At 41.8% G+C, this 16,788-nt stretch overlaps 1 protein-coding gene across 1 annotated transcript in view; it reads right to left on the reverse strand.

Moving 5' to 3' along the window:
• Positions 1 to 16,788, reverse strand: part of EML6 (EMAP like 6) — a 255,024-nt gene that overhangs the window by 60,287 nt on the left and 177,949 nt on the right. Inside the window, exons 22-25 of the mRNA XM_033175697.1 lie at positions 13,463 to 13,604; positions 10,033 to 10,185; positions 9,728 to 9,859; positions 1,969 to 2,057 (exon numbers count right to left, since the gene is read on the reverse strand). Of these exons, the coding sequence (XP_033031588.1) occupies positions 1,969 to 2,057; positions 9,728 to 9,859; positions 10,033 to 10,185; positions 13,463 to 13,604 (516 nt within the window). The remainder of the gene's footprint in view (positions 1 to 1,968; positions 2,058 to 9,727; positions 9,860 to 10,032; positions 10,186 to 13,462; positions 13,605 to 16,788) is intronic.

Raw genomic sequence — 16,788 nt, forward strand, 5'->3', positions numbered from 1 at the left:
CAGCAACATGGATGTAGCAAGAGGCCATTATATTAAGAGAATAAATGCAGGAAGAGAATACCAAATACCACATGTTCTCACAAGTGGGAACAAAGCATTGGGTACACACGGACAGGAAGGTGGGAATAATAGATACTGGGGACTACTGGGGGGCAGAGAGAGGAGGAGGCAAAGGCTAAAACACTATCTACTGGGAACTGTGCTTACTATCTGGGTGATGCCATCATTTGTATGCCAATCCTCAGTATCATACAATAGACCCATGTAATAAACCTACACATGTAACTCCCTGAATCTAAAATAAAAGCTGAAATTCAAATAAAAAATAAAGGTATATAAAGTATCTGGCAGTCAACAAATGACCAGTGAATGAATGACATAATTAAAAATATCTCTTACTCAAGGCCATAAAAGCTCCTCTATATAAAAAAGTTAAAAAGAGGACAGATCAGAGACAAATAAACTGGAACTGGGGAGAGGAGTGAGATCAACATTTCTCAGTGAACAATTTCCATTAATACAATGCCATGATCTATAACAATGTATATTTTTAAAGTACTACACATATACTTCCTTTACAAACAATGAAAATGCAAAGGTACACGTGTCTAAATGTCTTTGGGAGAACCTTACAATACTGGGATGGTTTAAGATGCTGGCAAACTGAAGCGAGGGAGAGGCAGATGCCTGCCACTCAGTGGCATAGCCTTACCTCCTTTTCCTCTAAGGAAGCAATATTTCTTTTTTTTTTTTTTTTTTGAGACGGAGTCTCGCTCTGTCGCCCAGGCTGGAGTGCAGTGGCCGGATCTCAGCTCACTGCAAGCTCCGCCTCCTGGGTTTACGCCATTCTCTCGCCTCAGCCTCCCGAGTAACTGGGCCTATAGGCGCCCGCCATCTCGCCCGGCTAATGTTTTGTGTTTTTTAGTAGGAGACGGGGTTTCACCTGTGTTAGCCAGGATGGTCTCGATCTCCTGACCTCGTGATCCGCCCGTCTCGGCCTCCCAAAGTGCTGGGATTACAGGCTTGAGCCACCGCGCCCGGCCGGAAGCAATATTTCTTCATCCTTGTCAACACTTAGACCAGGGCTCGTTATGTGTACACCGTGAAAGAGGTACATGTCTACAAAAGGCATCTAGCTTTCAAGAGGGTGTTAGTTTAGGGATTCAAAAATTTTATCTAGGCTTTGATTTCAGCAATTAAAAAATGATGTATGTAGCTAAGGACACGAGGAAACACAGAAAAAAGAAAACAGTTTGATACAATACAATGGTCAGATTGCAGATTGTTTTCGTCTCAAAAAAATAATTTCCAGGCTGGGTACGGTGGCTCACATCTATAATCCCAGCACGTTGGGAGGCCGACGTGGGCGGATCACCTGAGGTTAGGAGTTTGAGATCAGCCTGGCCAACATGGGGAAACCCCATCTTTACTAAAAGAATAAAATTAAAAAATTAGCTGGGTGTGGTGGCAGAATCTCATTAACCTGGGAGGGAGAGGTTGCAGTTAGCCAAGATGGCGCCACTGCACTCCAGCCTGGGCAAAAGAGCAACACTCTACCTCAAAAAAAAAAAAAAAAAAAAAAAAATCTGTTGTTATAGATAATAATGTTCATAATTACAAATAAACATTGAGAAAACATGCTTCAAAATGTATGTTCATAAAAAGCTTTGTGAACATGTCAAATAGAAAAAGGAATATATAACCTCCAAATTGTTAGCTTATTCATTGTCTTCAGGCAGAGAAAAATTAAGCAGAGCATCAACTGTACATTGCTCCACCAGCGGTGTGATAAACCCCTATGTTCTGGGAACCTGGAAACCAGATTAAGCAATCGGATTTAAGACATGATCAAGCTTAAAGGTACACTAAATATAATACATATTAGAAGTTAACGTGATAGGTTTTATTAAAATGCACATATTACATCTTCACAAAATATCTTTAAAAATCTTTGTGTATGATTGTTACCTCTGAAGGTCTTATTATATGCCGTTTGCCTCTTGGAGCTTCAAAAAAAAGTTGTTCTTTGGCACCTGAATTAACTTGCAATAATTTTCCTGTTACGACAGAATGAAGTAGAGAGACAATTAAACTCTGACTTTAACTCTTTATTATAAAATGAGAAGCATGGGTGCCGCTATTTTGATTCATTTTAATCAAAGTCTCATAAATTGAGTAAAAACATTTTGAATTATTCAGAAGGGCGTGTACTGCCAATTACATGATGTGGTACAAACCCCAAAGCTGTGATTTTCAGAATATGGACTCCATAAAATTTGACCTTGAACATCATTCAAATAACAGAAGAATAAAGCTTGATATGTTTTACTCTGCTGCACTGAAAACATAGTTTTCCAAAGCCTGAGAAAAATCAGTTTTTCCCCTCTTTTTCCCAGTTGCCTCTCAGCAAACTGTGTTGGCAAGAATATGGCATTGGAAGATTATGGCAATTAGAAGTAAATCGCTTATTGTGGGCATTCACATTTACTTCGGCCTGAATTCTAAGTTTGCCTTTAAAGCCTAGAAACAGAACACACAAAATAAACCATAAATGCTCATTCCTTCCCCACCCTCTGGTCTTACTTGAAAATTTGACAAGAAATCCAGGACTTTCCCCAAAGAAAATGTTGGGCAAAAATAGTCTTTCAGTCTGATGGACAATTATAATCTTGGATTTGATGTTGAAAAAGGTTAGATTTCCTAATTCTTCTCCTACAATGGCAACAATCTTGTAAGGCCTAAAATGTAAATGACTCAAGGTACATATGTTCCAGTATTTTTGGCATTTTAAAAATATTATGGAAAGTTTCAAACACATATAGAAGAGTATAAAGAACCCCGGGATGCCCGCTGTCCAGCCTCAACAGCTATTAACACATGGCCAACCTTGTTTCATGAACCTCCACCCTAGATTATTTTAAAGCAAATTTCAGACACCATAATATTTCACCTATGAATAATTCAGTATACATATACATAATATTTCTCTTTTTGTTTCTTCCCCATAACTATGGTATATCTAGTAGTCTTGAAATATCTTTCTTAGAAAAATAATACCAAAATAAGAACTTTTCGGTTTAGATCGTGTTCTTTAGCACTTAAATAGGCACCAATTTGATCTGAAATCTAGCTTGGCTAATCTTTTTTTTTTTTTTTTTTTTTTTTGAGATGGGGTCTTGCTCTGTTTCCCAGGCTGCAGTGCAGGGGTGTAATCTCGGCTCACTGCAACCTCCACCTCTTGAGTTCAAGCGATTCTCTTGCCTCAGCCTTCCGAGTAGCTGGGATTACAGGCACCCACCACCACGCTTGGCTAATTGTTGTATTTTTAGTAGAGACAGGGATTCATCATGTTGGCCAGGGTGGTCTTGAACTCCTGACCTCAGGTGATCCGCCCACCTCGGCCTCCCAAAGTGCTGGCATTATAGGTGTGAGCCACCACGCCCAGCCTAGCTTGGCTAATCGTAAGAAGTTGTAGATCTACTTCTATATGACTAAAAATAAGGTTCTCTCATTTCTAAATGACAACTGTCATCATTTCTAATTTGGTGAATTATAACATTAGGGGATTTTTCCTTGACTTGGAGCAAATGTATCTGAAAATGTGTACTCTGAAATGGGCACATCTTCTGACTTTATGGCTGAATATATGTAAGTGAGAAAAGAAAAAAGGGAGTTAGTTATCTTTGGCTATTTAGAATCATAAGAAAATGAGTAACCAATACTGTAAAGTAATTCTATTTTTAGGACAATCAAGAGTGACTGCAAATGACAAAGCATGTGGACAAACAGTTAAAGTATTCAGTGAACACATTCTTTGAATACAGCTAATTTTAGATGATGTTTGGCCATGAGATACTAAAATAACTCAGAGGACTGTAATCCTCAGATAAATCCCAACAACTTTACACTATAGTTTCAAAGATCATACTTCACTTAAAACCAAAAACGAGAAAAATCTCTCAGTGAGGTAATTTATGATTGCAAAAATATTTGAGAATCTAAACACATAGACAAGTACCAGAAGTGCGGGATAGCATTGCAGACAGCTTGTAGGGTCCCCATGTAGCCCATGCCGGTTCCCTGAGAACTGCCTCCGTGGTCATGTTTGTACTCTGGGGGCAGACGTTGACCCTGGAGGGGCCAGGCCCACACTGGGCTGGGTAATCATATTCTCTTGGGAAATTGGCATCCAAGAGCCTGAATCAGTTGGTGCCTACCAGGATGAGATGTGGACTTTGGGCCCGTGGGTGGCATTTTGGGGCAGCTGAGACTGGCCATGTGCAGATGAGGTAGAGAAAGGCCGCTTGTGCAGAGAGAGGGGTCATAGGCAGAGGTAAGACCCAGAAGAGCAGTGGATGCTGAAACTAGCTGCCTACGAGTGGGAGAGGAGTGGAGAGGAACTGCTTGCTTGGTTCCTGTGCATTCTCTAGTTCATTCCTAAAGTTAGTTCCTTGGCAGGTTGTTTCCTGCTCTTGGATTCTATAAAATATCTTCGTATCTTTCCAATAAACTCATCTTTTATTATGATTTTAACATTTAAGCCAGTTTCCAGCCTGGGCAACATAGTGAAAGCCCATATCTACTAAAAATACAGAAAAAAAAATTAGCCAGGCATAGTGGCGGGCGCCTGTGGTCTCAGCTGCTTGGGAAGCTGCTGTGAGAGGGTCTCTTGAGCCCAGGAGGTACAGACTGCAGTGATCTGAGATCGTGCCACAGCACTTCAACCTGGGTGACAGAGTGGGATCCTGTCTCAAAAAAAAAAAAAAGGAAGTTTAAGCTGGTTGGTGGGTTTCTGTTCTTTGCAATCAAGGATGTGAAGAAGAACAAACCAAACCAAAAAGCTATTCTTCTATTAGGAAGGAATAATTAAGAGTATTTTTTTAAAACCAAAATTTTCTTTACTGCTGCTAATACACATTTTTTAAGCATGAGGAAATATTTAGGTCACCACTCCTTTTTCTCTCTGCCTGCTGTCTGTCTCTCTCTCTCTCTATCTGTCTCTATCACCACTGAAATATTCTGAGGGCGAGGAGCAGAATCAAGAACAAAAACTCTGTTTAATGCATTTATAATTGCTCTAGAAAAACAGTAATCCTATTCTTTCAGAATCACATTTTTATTCACTGGAAATATCTGCTCACACAGATTAAAAGCTGAAAGACACCCATGTCCTTACATCACACATCTTGCAGGTACCATAGAGCTTTGCAGCCCATAAAGTGATCCACATACATCACCCCAGCTGCTATATAATTTACAAGTTAGACTAATTCCAACAATTGGTACTAAATGTACCAAATATCAGGCCATTTGCAATAAAAATGGGAATGAAATGTGCTATTATGGCTCAAATTGTCATTTTTATTTTATTATTATTTTTTGAGACAGAGTCTCACTCTGTTACCCAGGCTGGAGTGCAGTGGTGCAATCTCGGCTCACTGCAACCTCTGCCTCCCAGTTCAAGCGATTCTCCTGCCTCAGCCTCCCAAGTAGCTGGGATTACAGGTACCCGCCACCACACCTGGCTGATTTTTGTATTTTCAGTAGAGACGGGGTTTCACCATGTTGGCCAGGCTGGTCGCAAACTCCTGACCTCAGGTTACCCACCTCAGCCTCCCAAAGTGCTGGGAATACAGGTGTGAGCCACTATGCCCAGCCTTCAAATTGTTAATTTGTAAAGGATGTTACAGCCTGTTATTTCTAGAAATGAACTTACAGCATTTAGAAAATATCCTTTCTATGTTTTCTCTCCCTCCATGCATTTTTTCTTTCTCAAGTATTCCATGCTGGACCTTTCATTCAGGGGTAGCTGATGTTCCTGCAAAAGCCCAATGCACTTTTTGGTTTTCCAAGGACCTATAGTTGCCATGCGCACAAGAGGCTGCTGAGGCTGGCGGCTGTGCCATCCCTGCCGCAGAGAAGCCAGCTGGCTCTGGCAAATGCTTTCACTATTTTCGACAGGATCAAAGGCATGAAACAGATCCCTGCTTCTAATTTCTGCTCTCAACCTTGCCAGACCCTGGAGGCCCCTGCTGTGAAAGCTAGGCTGGTCTTGAGGCAGCATGGCATACTCTCGAGATCAGGCATTTTGGGGACTGGGATGTCGGGAATGCAGGAATATCAGGATGACACATGTCTCATGGCTAGTGGAGTTAGATCAGGCAAGATTCACAGGCATACTTCCTCTTCTTCTCCAGATGGTATAATTCCTCCCTAAAAATCAGAAGTGTTTCCACTACTCTCAATCCACAGAAAGAACTTGGTCCAACCCCTTCACCTGACTGAAGGCACCCTTATGATGAAAGGCAAGGTGGCTTTTCAAAGACCTTTGACTCCACTCCTCTCCTGCTCACTCCCAGGGCCCTCCCTCAGCCTCCTGAGCTCTAGGAGGCTGGCCTTGGGCAGGATTATGGAAATAGGGAGGTTTGCTTCTCTTCCCACCAAGTGATGGCTCCATATTGAGGGACTTTACACAAACTTTTCCCCAGGTCCCTCCACAGCAGCACCCCCCGATCCTGGCTGAGATCTTGTGCTTTCTATCTGGGACTTACTTCTCTTTATACCCCTAGCATCTGACACAGGGCCTATACGTTTGCAGAATTAAGAACAAACAAACTCCCTAAATGCAAATGAAACCCACAATGAGATACACTTCACATCCATTAGGACAGCTACTATCAAAATAAACACATAAAATAAGCTTTGGCAAGGATGTGGAGAGATTTGAACCCTTGTGTACAACTGGTGGGAATATAAAATGGTAGAGCTGCTATGGAAAACAGTACAGTAATTCCTCAAAAGGGTAAAAATAGAACTACCATATGATTCAGCAATTACACCCTTGGGTATATACCTCAAAGACTTGAAAGCAGGGTTTTGAAGATATATTTGTACATCCATGTTCATAGCACCATCATTCACAATAGCTGAAATGTGGCAGCCACACAGGTGCCCCTCAACAGATAAATAGATAAGCAAAATATGGTCTATACATAAAATGAAACATTCAGTCTTTAAAGGAAAGAAATTGTGACACACACCACAACATGGAGGAATCTTAATGACATTATGCTAAGAGGAATAAGCCCATTATAGAGAGACAAGTACTGTATGATTCCACTTATATGAGGTACCTAGAGTGGTTACATTCATAGAGACAGAAAGTAGAATGGTAGATGCCAGGGCTTGGGGAAATGAAAAGTTATCATTTAATGGGAATAGAGTTCCAGTTTTACAAGACAAAAAGAGTTGTGAGACAGAGGCGGTGATGGTTGCACAACAGTGTCAATGTTTTTAACATCCTTGAACTGTACACTTAAAAAATGCTTAAAATGGAGCTGGGCGCAGTGGCTCACACCTGTAATCCCAGCACTTTGGGAGGCCGAGGTGGGTGGATCACAAGGTCAGGAGATCGAGACCATCCTGGCTAACATGGTGAAACCCTGTCTCTACTAAAAATAAAAAAAATTACCGGGCGTGTTGGTGGGCACCTGTAGTCCCAGCTACTCGGGAGGCTGAGGCAGGAGAATGGCGTGAACCCGGGAGGCGGAGCTTGCAGTGAGCCAAGATCACGCCACTGTACTCCAGCCTGGGCGACAGAGCGAGACTCTGTCTCCAAAAAAAAAAAAAAAAAAAAAAGGTTAAAATGGTAAATTTTTGTTATGTGTATTTTACAATTCAAAATAATTAAGAAATCTTCCCAGTCAAAATTTACTCTTTATATATCCTCTTTTCTCTGGACTCTTCACTGCCTATTAGAAACAATAATGGGTTTTAACCCCTAATAGTCATTGGGTAGTGGGATTTCACATATTGTATCAGATATTTTGTGTGTATGTATGTATGTATGTATGTATGTGTGTGTGTGTGTCGGATTCTAAATAAAGTTAATCACACCCTATTCTACCTGGCAAGAGAATAGCAAGATAATAAATAGGGAGAAATCACTGCTTTAAAAAAAAAAAAAAAGCAGAGAATATCAAAGAAGAGTCTGAGAAGCAGCTGCTTTCATCGACCTCACCAGTTCCTACATAAGTCATAGTGCCCTGCCTGGTCTTAAATGCCGGTCGAAGCCCTCGGCACTGTGCCCGGCTGTCACTGCCCTGACATGAAAGCGAAACGGACTTATCTGATCTCCCTTTGCCCTTGGTGGGACTTGTACTACCTTGTATAAATGCAATGCATTGCATGCTTTCTTCTCTATCTACTGCACTATATAAAACCCCTGAGTGCCGTAAAGCTGAAATAAAGTCCAAATTCCAGTATGGCAAGTATAGTTACAACTAAATACCTGTCGGGCAAAAGGGTTTCCAAGTCCTGGTCTAAGGCCACTACTCCAAGAATTACCTGAAAAAAAAAATGTTCTGGCGTCTCTGAAATACCTTTTTGGCTGAGGCCTTCATCATCGTTCTCCTGATTAATTTTAACTGCTCCCACTCCAGGCTCACTTCTTCTCCCCAAGATGGGAGGGAATGCCCCACTCTAGATCCCTCAGAGTTACCTAGTACCTACAAGTACACAGTTCAGCATGAAACTTCTACTCCGTCCCAGCCTGCGTCTCCACATTCCCCTCCCTGTACACCCTCAGCCACTCAGCACTTCTACTTCTTCATCACCCCCTGGTTCTTCCCACCTTTGCTCTTCATATGCCATATTCCTTTTTGCCTGGAATGGCTCTTCCTTGATTGCGCTATCTGGTGGATTTCTCCTCGACTCTCAAGATCAACCTCAAAGGTTACTTCCTTCTATGGAGGCTCCGTGGATTACCTCCAAGGAGCTTTCCCTCAGAGCATACATTGGGCTTGGTGCTTTTCTACCTACCACAGTGGACTACAATGTCTCTGAAGGCGGGAATGCTGCCCATTCCCAAGTGCCTGCTCCAGACTCTTAACACCAGCCGAGTCTCGAGGATAGGATTTACAAGTGACTCACCCTACAGTGCAATGTTCCATCCTGGGTACTGAATGCTGCCGTGGCCCATACTGAGTCCCTGCTCACCACTTCCCCTGTGACTCACCACTGCTTACTCACACCATACTCACTTTGTGCTCTTGTATTATTTATGGATGAGTATGTCTCCCTCACTCAATTATAAACTCCACAGGGAGCAGAAACCATGTCTTACTCACTTCCAGAGCCTCCACATTTGCTAGCTTGAGACTTTGCAACACCATAAAAGCTAGATTTATTAAAAAGACAAATCTTGATGGCATTCGTGGGCATGACTTGGGGGAGGTGGGAGTAGGTTGGGAGTTTTATAGAGCAGAGAAACTTTAGGCAGGCTGAATGTAGACTTCTACCTCTGCTGGAGGAGGAAAATTGCTTGAGGTTTTTTGGGCGGTTCTCTAAGAGGTGGAGCCTTGGGTGGAAAAGGGAAACAAGCTAGGAGGAGAAGGAGGAGACCCAAGACAAGGAGAAAGCATACCCAACTAAAGGTGAGGTAGTGGCTTGCTATGATAACAAAAGGCATCATGTATCTTTAACTGTCTCAAAACTCAATGGCTTGAATCAATAGTGACAATAATAATCTTAAGCATAAAAAGATGGAAAAAGTATTCAAAATGTTAGCACCAGCTGCCTCTGGGTTGTAAAATTACAGTCGTTTATATTGTTTTGGGTACCCCTTTCCCATTTCTAATACTCAATTGCCATTCTCTCTAGAAACGATGCATAAATGGACATTATTTAAACATAGAAATTCTATTTGAAAAGCCACAACATACTTTACCTCTAGAGTCCCAGTCAATGTGTGTAATATAACTCGAAGCACCTTTACAGATGCCAACCCTTTTGCTTGTAAGTACGTTGTAAATATCCACAAAGTTATCATGGGATGCCACGGCAAGGTATTTTCCCGTATCTATAAAGAAAAATGTGGGGTTAACACCAAAGCATCTTATATAGGAATTTACTTCCATGAACTTAGTATTTTAAAAGTGGGGAAATGGTCAAAGAAACATCTAAATAGTTCATTCTTGTAATTTTTTGTCCCAAGACTGTGCTGTTTTAGAAAGTATCTGCTGTCATTTTCACCTTTTGAAAACTTAATATCAGAGATCATTTCTTTTCTGTGATGGAAAGAGACCATGTCTTCAACAGTGTCAGCATTTACAACCAGGAAACTCCCATCGTTCAAGCCAACTGCTAAGGCTTTCCCATCAGGGGAAAAGGCACAGCATCTTCCACCTACAGAAGAATCCACAACAAACACTTATTATCCAAAACTTCACTGTCAAGCAAACCACATGAAGAGATGAAGAAATCTGATCATGTGCATTATACACGGACATGTGACTGCCTTTACATTGACACTACACTTGTGAAAACTAAACTTTCATAATTTAAGGCATCTCTTGGCTGTGTGCAGTGATTCGTGCCTGTAATCCCAGCAGTTTAGAAGGTCGAGGCAGGCGGATCTCTTGAGCCCAGGAGTTCAAGACTAGCCTGGGTTTGCAACATTACCTAGGTTAAAGATTAGTTGAAAAGTTATTTTTTATAGAGGTAAAACCCAGGCTCTACAAAAAATACAGAAATAAGCTGGGTGCAGTGGCTCATGCCTGTAATCCCAGCACCTCGGGAGGCCAAGGCAGGTGGATTGCTTGAGCCCTGGAGGTCAAGACCAGCCTGGGCAACATAGCAAAATCCCATCTCTACAAAAAATACAAAACTTAGCCAGGCATAGTGGCACATGCCTGTAGTTCCAACTACTCAGGAGACAAGGTGGAAGGATTGCTTGAGCTTTGGAGGCGGAGGGTGCAGTGAGCAGTGATCACGCCATGGCACTCCAGCCTGGATGACAGAGGGAGACCCTGTCTCAAGAAAATAAAATTAAACATCTCTTCTCCCCAAATCCAAGGAAAATGATCATAATATCAAAAATACATTTTCAGCTTCTATGAGGTCTATTCATTCATTTATGAGTATTTAAATACCTGGGGTTTTCAAAAAATAAGTGGGGTAAATGGAGAAAAGGAGTATAGTGTAGGGTTAATAGGACTGGTATCCTTGCTTCCAAGAAAAGAGGTAATATTTAAGAATAGGAGTTCTATAATAAAATTTTCAGAAAACTTTTTTAAAAAAATATTATGCCTTACATACAACTCGCTTTAGAGGACCTCGTTCGTTTAGTTGCTCCAATTCTCTGATTCATGGATTGTAATGCATAACTCTAGAGGTGCAAGATACTGTTCTTGCCTCTTCTGTCATGGGAAGAATGGAATCTGAACATTCTCTTGAGGAGTATCTGGAAAACTAATTGGCACTAGGGTGATGGTACTGGATGAACCATGTTTTCTATTGCTTTGTAGGGTCACAAAGACATTTCTGAATCAGGAGCATGGACTTTGCAAAGATATGTCTAAAAGGAAACCAATTCAAAAATATGCCTACCCTCTGCCACCATTCTTATTATCAAGAGTTGTAAGCACAGCCCCAGGGATAGGACAGCCAGGTGGCCCTGTGCCAGGGCATTTAATACTGAGCCTCTCTACCACCTCCTCTGTTCATGGTATGCTGAAAGCTATGTTCACACCCAAAACTGATGTGTCAGTACTGGGACAATGAAAAGACAAGCCTGCCCTTGAAGAGCATCATCAAGATTAGGTTAACCACAATCTACCATACAGACCAAGACACGTTTGAGAGTGAAGAGGAAAGCTATTAATAATTATACCAGAACAACAGGGGTAAACTAGGTTGAACGGTTATCCTATCTAAGATGGGTCAATAGTTGTTCTTTTTAACTAATTTTTAACTTAGGGAATAAAGTCCATTGACTGACATTCAAGTCCTCCACAGTGAGGACTTGGCCTATCTTCTCCCAATATGAATTAGTGGCCAAAATGATTCTAGCTTGTAGTGATTAAGAGCATGGGCTTTGGACTTGGATTTGGGAAATCTTTCCTCCACCATTTACAACTCCCAGGAGTCTAGTGTAAAGAGACGCAACACGGCAGAGGGAGATAGTGTTAAGCAGTGGTCATAGGTGTGTTCTCAGAGTCACACTGCATGGGATTGAATTTGATTCCATTACCTACTAAATGTGCAAACTAATTAAGCTCCCTGTGCCTCGGTTTCCTGATTTGTAAGTGGCAATAATAATAGCCTTACTCATGGGGTTCCTACAAAGACTACATGGAAAGAGTTGGCATAGTTGCTGGCCCAGCCATATTAGCCACCATCACTATTGTTAATACTGTTTTGACAGCTTTCTTCATTTTATTACCCTAGAATACAATCCTCATGTCTGCTTATAAAATTACTCAGTACAAATATTTTAGGGCTAGGCCCCAATTTAATTCTTTCCTCTTAAGGACTTTTATAGATCCTTCAAGCCTCAGCTCTCATCACCTCTCTGAGGAAGCAGTTCCAGGCTGTAGATCTCCTCTGAGGCTCCAGGGTACTTTGTGTCAAATATCTTCAGTCTGTCCTTCCACATCCCCTCTTTGCCCTTGTCCACCCTGCTCTGTGCCTGAAGCTGGCCTTCATGGAGAACGTCAATGGGCTCCCTTGTCCTCTGGTTTCTGGCTGAGTTTGGCCAAGGGGGAGCATGGGTGGGAGATTAGAGAGATGGAGGAAGAATAGGGAGGCTGGGCCATTTATTTCCCTGGCTGCCTCCCACAGGGGCACTGCATGCTGGCTGAGTCCCCTGGCTAACAGTGGTGGCTCCTCTCAGCCTGCCATCTCATGCGGCTCTCATATTCAGGGTTGCAGCAGTTGTCCCCTCCTCCTGCCCCTTCATGCCAGGGCTAGTGAGAGAGGCCGCCATTACTAGCTGCATAGCGCTGCACTACCCCAGGTCATTTCCTCACACCTTCCCCACCCCTTTATAAATAGTCCCATTTAAAAGACTCTCCTCGAATTACCAAATTTGATTGGATATGTTGCTGGGACTCTGTTCAAGTCCTATCTATCTCTGACACTAGAGATGGGACCATTCATCATGGGATCCCCTGTGCCTGCCACACAGAAGCTACTTAATAAATGTTTGCTGAATTTGTACCTCTCAGTACACCTCATAGTTCTAGTGCATATAGGTGTTCAAGACATATTTACTCATTTCTTAAGTATTACATTTCTATATAATTGACGTTTGTTTTCAAGTCATAAAGTAAGTTCTGGAGACAGTTAGTTACAAAATAAACAGCATTCTTTAAAAGCTAAAGAGTTTCAATTGGCTCCCACAGCTCTCGATGAGAAGAAGGACATATTGCCCCCAGGTGGCAAATATCTGTGCAGTGCAAGGAAAATGAAGTGAAAAATGGAACTGGATTAGGCCAGCCTTCTGAATAATTCTACATGTGCTTAGTTAAGACTGTAGCAATCAATATAAAATTCCCATTGCCCAGCATATTTCTGGGCATATAACAGGAGCCCTCAGTAAATATTAATTAAATGAGTGAATAAACCTGACACATTGTTACTTGTAAATACTCTGAGAGATGTGTAAGGTGGTGTTACGTACCTTTTTTGAGTTTCCGTACTGCCAGCATACGGTGCTGGGCGGAGAGTTCCCAGATGCGAAGTGTTTTATCATCACTCACTGTTGCACAGATGGGCAGGAGAGGGTGAGCTGCCAACCCCCACACTTCCCCTTCCATGTGTCCCTGTGGCAGAGGAAAAGGGGCAACATTAACTCTACTTACACTGTCTGGCTCGCCCTTCTTTAGCCCGGTGCTGAATATTCAGTCCAAGAGTATCACAAAAAGGTATAAACAGGAATGAACACATTTTGAGCTTCCTTGAACCAAAATGATCACCCGAAATAATTTTTTCATTTAAACTTGAAACAAGAGCTGGACCTACACGATGCTAAATCATTCATTTGCATAGCAAAACATGAACTTGTTGCTGATTGGTTTTGTATGATGCCAAACATTTTTCCATTTGGAAACATCCAGGTAAACGGTGAAACGCCTGCTTTTCTGTTGATAGTAAATAAACATAGTATATATGTACCCTCCTAGTAAAGCAGCTGAATCACAAGGACACAAACCATTTCCTTCAGTTAAATCATAAAAGATGCAGGTATGACCCATTCGTGTCAGTGGAACTGAAGAGCAATATTCTCATTATTTATGCAACTTTAGTCCTTTGAACATGTAGCATTCGGCAGAGCAGAAATAAAGGAAGCTAAATTTTCATTTCAAGTGTCCTCGGTGTACTAAGGTTCTGCATCTGTTCACAAATTGGCCTGTCCATGTGCTAACAATGAACATCCAAAACTGAAAGGTGCTTAATAAGCACTGGCTCAATTCCATATACCTTTATCTTATCACAAACACACTTGGCTGACTTAGAATAATAACTAAGATAAAGCAGTATTTTTTAAAAAAATGAACACTTAACAGGGAGAAAATGAATTTGATTCTCATAATTTTTCACTCAATAATGCAGGGTAAAGATTAGTGCTACAGAGCAGTTAAACAGATCAGATTAACTATTTACTGAATTTTTGCTTTTTAATGGCTAATTATAAAAAGGCTTTGCTTAGTAAAGCGAAAAGGAAGCCCACACACAGGCATCTGAAAGGTGTTTGTAGCTGGAATGCTATGGGGAACAGGTGGCTTTCCAAAGAGAAATTGGATGATTCCAATTTAACTGAGAAGCTATTTGAGCAAAACAGTAAATTTGGCAGAAGATGTAAAGTTCCAAATACAGCTGACATTCAAATATGAGAAAATGAGAGGCTGAAGGGTACAGACATTGTTTTTGAATTTATTGGATTTGAGGACACCCTACATCCCCAGTTTTCTAGTCTTCTCTTCAGAAGCCTCCCAGCCCCAGAGTCACAGTCAGGGTACAGGTCAGGGGTCAACCTCACATCTTCCCAGACTGACTCTGCTTGAAGCTCCTCTACAGACTGAGCCCCTTTGTGTATTTTAGTTAAGAACAGGATCGTGGGATCCAGAGATCCTTTTAAACCACTGCCTTATATTGATATCAAAATTACATTTCCTTAATCTGTTTATTTTAATCCCCGTGTAACACAGGATCAGACAGTAAGCGAGGCAGGCTTGGAGGACCTTGAATGGCACAAGGAAATGGGCTTAGGATCCTGCTTTGGTGCTGATCAGCCATAAAGCTGATCATAAACAGCTGTTCAACTGCGAGCTGACTGCTTCAAAGCACACATGACGGGAAGTACCACAACCCGTCACCTGCCATTCTCCCCTCCCCCAACCTTATTAAAAATAAGCAATCTATTCCAACTGTGATTGGATTGCCATGCCACCGAAACTGGCACAGTGGTTCTAAAATCTTCTCCCAGCAGGACAGTCCATCGTCTCACTCACACTGCCTCCGTAGTTCCTTCACTTTCCCTTGGTGTCTCTATCGTCTCTCAGAACAGGACTGTGAGATGGTCCTGGGCAGGCAGGAAGCCCTTATTCCACTGCACATACACACAGCACAGAGCAGACCTGGGCAGGAGCCCAACAAACATGGACTGAACTGAAATACTGAGTTCCACCTAAGAGGAAATAGCAAATGAGAATGCAGAAGAGGAAAAAAAGATGCTGAGAAAAAAAGGGAGAGAATGGTACACATGTAGGTGGCAAAGATGGTAATTAACATCTGATCTGAAGCTTCCACCAGCTCAACCAGCCACCCCACAGCTCAGGGGCTTTCCTGCAGAGTCCAGGTTAAGAGACATGGGGAACAGCCTGGTGAGGTGAAAAAGGGCTCTAGTAAACCTTGGTTGGAATCCCAGCTCTGCAGTTCTCAGCAGGTGACTGTGGGTAATTTTCTGGGCATTAGGTCCCTCATCTATAAAACAATTTAACACAGCCAATCTGTTGTGGAGATGAGACAAATTTAGTACAACGGTATTGCCTGACACAGAGTAGGTGCTGAATATATGATTGCTGTGGTTATTTTTCTTATTAGAGCAATAGAAAGAAACACAGGAAAGAATAGAATTGTAGAGAATTAAGAAGTGGAAAGCCTTTATCAAGCATAAAACATATTTAAACCAACTACCTCAAGCGTAACACAGTAAGACAGAAAACAAAGTTTAGATCTTACAGTATTATTTCAATCATATCAGAGCATAAATCTTCCAAAATATCTAGCAATATAGCATACATGGAAACAATTTACATTCTCAAACATTTGGAGATTAAAAAGTAAATAAATATTTTGCAGTAAAATTAGATGAGAAGTTATAGCCAGAAAAAAAGATTTCACTTGGAAGAAAACAACAAAAGCAAGAACAGCTGGAGAACAAAGACATCATGCCTCAAGGATGTATCTCCCGCCTCATTCCCCAGCCTGGCTGCCAGGCACGACCAGCTGCAGAGCTTTCAAGGTTTGTTTTTCACATCGATTTTTTTCTTTTTAAAACACAGATTTATTCAGGATATCCAGGATAGGACTTGGGCACATGTGTTTTTAAAGCCTTGCAGTGTCCTGAGCCATAGTGTATATGCACGTGTGTTTCCATGATACACTAAGTCAGAGGGACTCTCTCAGTGGGATTTGGGGATTCACTCCTAATACAGCAAGCCTGCAGGCATCACTCAGAGATCAGGGCAAGGAGGGGAAGCTCCTGCACTGGAATCTTGGAAGTTCTGACTGCTCATATGATCAGAGCATTTTCTTTTCCCTCCAACTTCTGAACACACATCCTTCACCCCTCACCATGCCTCTTCCAACTAAATATGGTCTTATCCATCACCACACCGGGCAAGACTACCTACGTACCTCCACACTCTACCACATCCCTATCCCTGAGGTGAGATTTTATCATTTCTTGGCTCCTAAAGGGTTCTGTTACATTTATTTTAGTTC

The sequence above is a fragment of the Trachypithecus francoisi genome, unplaced genomic scaffold (genome assembly GCF_009764315.1).
Source record: "Trachypithecus francoisi isolate TF-2019V2 unplaced genomic scaffold, Tfra_2.0 Lachesis_group17, whole genome shotgun sequence".
In the NCBI taxonomy this organism is placed as follows: domain Eukaryota; kingdom Metazoa; phylum Chordata; class Mammalia; order Primates; family Cercopithecidae; genus Trachypithecus; species Trachypithecus francoisi.